The following is a 4,445-nucleotide window of genomic DNA, read 5'->3' on the forward strand; positions in this document are numbered from 1 at the left end:
TTGATCACTTTTAAAGCTCTTCATGGCCTCTCGCCTTGTTATATTTCTGACCTTTTAGTCCCATACGCACCAGCACGTACCTTGAGATCCTCGGGCAGAGGTCTGTTGTCTGTTCCAGAGTCTCGACTGAAAACTAAAGGGGACAGAGCGTTTGCTGTCAGGGCCCCGAGGCTCTGGAACAGCCTGCCCGAGGAAATCAGGTCGGCTGTGTCAGTGAACTCTTTTAAGTCCCTTCTTAAAACATACTTTTATAGGAGAGCTTTTCCCGATCTTATTTGACTTTATTTTATCCCTTTTATTTTATTGTATTTTACTAATTTTATATTAAATTTTCATGCTCTTATCTTTTTTTGTATTATTCTTTACACTTGTTAAAGCACTTTGTAACTTGTTTTTGAAAAGTGCTCTACAAATAAGGATTATTATTATTATTATTATTTATTGTTTAGGCTACATTTAATCATAGAATGTCACTTTGTTTAACTTCCGGGACAAAATAAACCAACAGCCACAAACAAAAAGTTTTTTATGTGTAGCACTTGAACGCAGCACAGGCGCATGATGAATGAATACGTGGTAATGATGATCCATAGTTTCGGGTTGACAAAGCGGCGGTGGGCGGTGCAGGGCGGGCCCGGGACGAGGAAGACGAGCGCGACGTGACTGCCCCGATTTAGTTTGCTGTGAAGGGATGTCAACGTGGTCATTGTATATCCTCTTACCTGCCACAGCTTTAGGTAGGCGACTGAATACGAATAGAGTGAGTTCAATGCGCCGATGCGCTATAATTTACTACGGCAATTAACACAACATAGGCTTACCTGAAGGAGCTGACTCGTGACTCGTGTTGGCAGGCGCTATAATATTTCAATGACACCTGGTTTAGAACATAGACTGTATATAATAAGTGGAGGGTTTTACATTCAATTTATGGTATTTTTTTTTCTCATAATAACAGTGGTAGCCTATAAAGTAACAAAGTAGCCCACACCTTAAATAAACATATGGTTTATATAGAGAGCAGCGTGCTATATTAACCAGCCTTACCAAAACCTGTTACACCACACTGTTACACTGTTTACATGCATCAGAAATAAAAGTTCCTTAACATAATAGGCCTACCTAATAATACAACACTGACAGAGGCCATTCTGCTGCATAATGGATATTTTGGTGATCAAACATCTGTGCCTTTACCAAAGTAATATTTTAACTGTAGAACTTTTACATGTACTCAAGTATCTTTATGTTATGTGGGTAGGTTATGATCTTGCTTTTATTGTGCTATAAAATTTTAGTATTTTGTGTACTTGCTATAAAAGTACATTGCATGAAACATTAAGATGTTTTCTTTTTCATTAGACTCAAATGGCAGGAAATGGAAGTTTGGGGGCTAATTTTAGTGCATTGGTCAGGCTCCCGTGGTGTTTCCCAGCCTACATGTAAACAAGCTGCGGAGTTACTGTCTAGAGATTAGTCTGCACCACACACACTCATACAATAGGTCACACTGAGAGGTCAGGACCAAAGGCGATCAGGCAAATTCTAACAAACTTTGTTACTGTTACAAAAATAACAGAATCAAAACAACCAAATGTCACTGGGCATGCGCCTTTATTATTTTATACATTTACATTTTAATACATTTATTAATTTATCTGACGCTTTTATCCAAAGTGACGTAGAATTGCTATACACGCCTCTGGATCAACTAGGGGTTAAGTGTCTTGCTCAGGGACACAATGGTAGATGGGTCACAGTAGTTGTGCACAGGATATCTGTGATATCTAGAGCAATACTGGCCTGTACAGCAAATACAGTAGGAATCTATTCACAATACAGCATTCAAGGGGATTAACACGTGAACCAGTTTACTCAATCAGTAAATAAGTAAATACAAACCAGCAACTCAAGTTAATCCTTTACAGTAGACAGACGGACCAGCTCCCCCTGTTCGTGCAATTAAAGGAAATCTCAGTCTCTTGGTGTAATTTTCACATTGAACTTAAAATTCTGTTTGTCACAATAAAATCTGAGGCTTGTAAACATTCAAAGCAAAGCAGTTGCTGTGATTGGCTAAGGCCTTTTTCATCCTGGGACATGCATCCTTAAAGAAGCTGCTCTGGAGGACACAAGGCGATGTGTAAATTACACAAAATAAGGAATAAAGTAGAGGAGAGTTAAATGGGAAGCAGTGTAGAAAAGAAAAGAAGTGTTTTTTGTCTCCCGTCCCTCAATGTGTCACTCAGTCGGTCACATGCTTAGCCGTTCTGACTGACTGCCAGGCTCTGCTCTCTGAGTGTAATCTCTGTTGACCAGTCAGCGGGGGTGGGGGGTGGGGGTGGGGGTTAATAGATGGAGAGTATGAGGGCTGCGTTGCAATGTAGGTCGTCCACCAGTAATCTCACAGGGTGAAAAGGAAGTATGTCGTGGGCATACAGTGCCAAATGCTGAGCTCACCCAACTCCTCTTCCTTGACCTCTGTCAGCCCAAGTTCTTGTCTCATGACAGACCTCCCTTGGTTAGCCTTCGACTACAAGACACACATGCTCTGATGTTATCTGCGAGTAATTTCTGACCTTGATAAGCGCTGCCAAGTAGGGGGATAAAATTAATAAGAATTAACATCTGAACTACCTCAGATGACTCAACTGAGCTTTTTGTTTCGTAACTCAAAAGTGGTGGATAATGACCTAAATAAAACTACTCAAACTGAGGCACTCAGAATTTCAAAAATTGGCAACACTTCAAAGCCTGTTATATATATATATATATACCAATTAGCTTTGACAACTGATTCAACAAGAATTCGCATTTGTTAATGCATTTAGTTTCTCGCTAAAAAGAAACCATTCGGCCCATGTTCTTAAAATACTAATAAGTAACTTTCAATGTGATTTATACTAAAGTCATCCGATGGACAAAGTAGGTTATAGTTCACACACACTGCACATTGTGGTGCAGATGTGCTGCAAATAGAAAAGCAAACATATTTCATCTACAACATATTTGTATAACTTAACCTTGCCACTGTGGTCAGTCAACTCAGTATTCGATCTACCTAAATAGGGTGACTGCAGCCTTGGGAACAAGGTTTAAAGTTCAAATGTTCCAATTAAACAACTGCAACCAACTTGCATGGCCAATATTGGTTTATAGTTTTTGGTGCGTGTAACCATGGTGTCCACCATTAGATGTTGCAGTAAAAGTCTCTTTACACCCATAACATGACATTTTCAGGTGAGACTGTAGAGGAACTATAAAAAGACAATCTAATAATGGAAATGTTCAACAAAAAATATATTAATCGTCACAAATGTAGGACTAAAGTACCACGGTGCAGAAGACACACCTTTATTCTTTGAATTTGACACAAGGGCAAGTGTTGACAAGCACTGCACATCAAGATACACTTTGAAATCATATGATGCCCTCCTGTGATCAGATACCATCTTCAAACACTAACACAACCATGTAAAAAGAAAAAGATTCCCTTTAACCATATTATACATGGATAATCTATTATCTGTTGAAGATGATAAGTTTTTTAGCTCACCTTCTCACTGTGCAATCAAGTAGCACTTCAGGAGATATCAACTTCTATTGACCATGAGTTATCTGCCAACAAAATAAAGCCACAAATAAAATATATGAAATATATAAAATTTAAGACACAATGAGATACACATGAGACCGTTTACAGGCCTTGTGTGATTTGAAATGTGCACCAGATTTTAAAGAGAAAAAAAATGTTTTGAAGTATGGGCTACGTTCCACTCAAAAACATATAAAAGTGCAGTTTGGAAGTAGGAAAAAATACTTTTACAAACGAAAATGGACAGCATCGTGATTAAGTGATGGTACAGAATAAGTGATGTAACTGCTGGGTGGGCTGGTGAAATAAGGAGCAGCACTGGCTCTTGTGTAGAAGGGGAATGAGGGCTCACTGCACACATGCATCCTCTTGAAGGGCTCAGTGGCTCCATTAGCAGTGAGTTCATGGTGAGTGCTGCCCCCTGTTGAGCAGATGGGGGAACTTCCAGCTGAAGCTTGAAGGAGGAGAGGCTCCTCAGAGTCCCAGCTGAAGCTCCTCTTTGTCCCAACTCTGTGTCCGAGTGTGGACCGAGGCTGCTGCTCCACTCTGACCGGCACGCTGGACAGAGGAGAAGCTCTGGAGGCCCGAGCAGAGGGACTGTCTCTCTTCAGGAGGGACTCAATTGAGAAGGGACTGCTGAACTTCACCTCACATCTGATCTGAACAGCTTTGCAGGCCGCAGGTTCAGGAGAGTGGAGAGCTGAGCGGTGCTCTGATGGTCTGCTGGTGTTTTCCATTTCCACTTTGGAGGCCAACTCAGGGAAGTTCTGCAGGATTCCTTTGAAGTGACGACGCACCATCTTTGCTGTGATCTGATTGGGGTCCAGTTTCCAGTAGTTTCTCTTACTGT

General features: G+C 40.7%; 1 protein-coding gene across 1 annotated transcript in view; it reads right to left on the reverse strand.

Annotated features, from left to right (window-relative positions):
* Positions 1-3,333: 3,333 nt before the first annotated feature.
* LOC123976807 overlaps positions 3,334-4,445 on the reverse strand; it is a 1,756-nt gene continuing 644 nt past the window's right edge. Inside the window, exon 4 of the mRNA XM_046059152.1 lies at positions 3,334-4,441. Coding sequence (XP_045915108.1) covers positions 3,823-4,441 — 619 coding nt within the window. The 3' untranslated portion in view covers positions 3,334-3,822. The remainder of the gene's footprint in view (positions 4,442-4,445) is intronic.

Source organism: Micropterus dolomieu, linkage group LG09 (genome assembly GCF_021292245.1).
Source record: "Micropterus dolomieu isolate WLL.071019.BEF.003 ecotype Adirondacks linkage group LG09, ASM2129224v1, whole genome shotgun sequence".
Classification (NCBI taxonomy): domain Eukaryota; kingdom Metazoa; phylum Chordata; class Actinopteri; order Centrarchiformes; family Centrarchidae; genus Micropterus; species Micropterus dolomieu.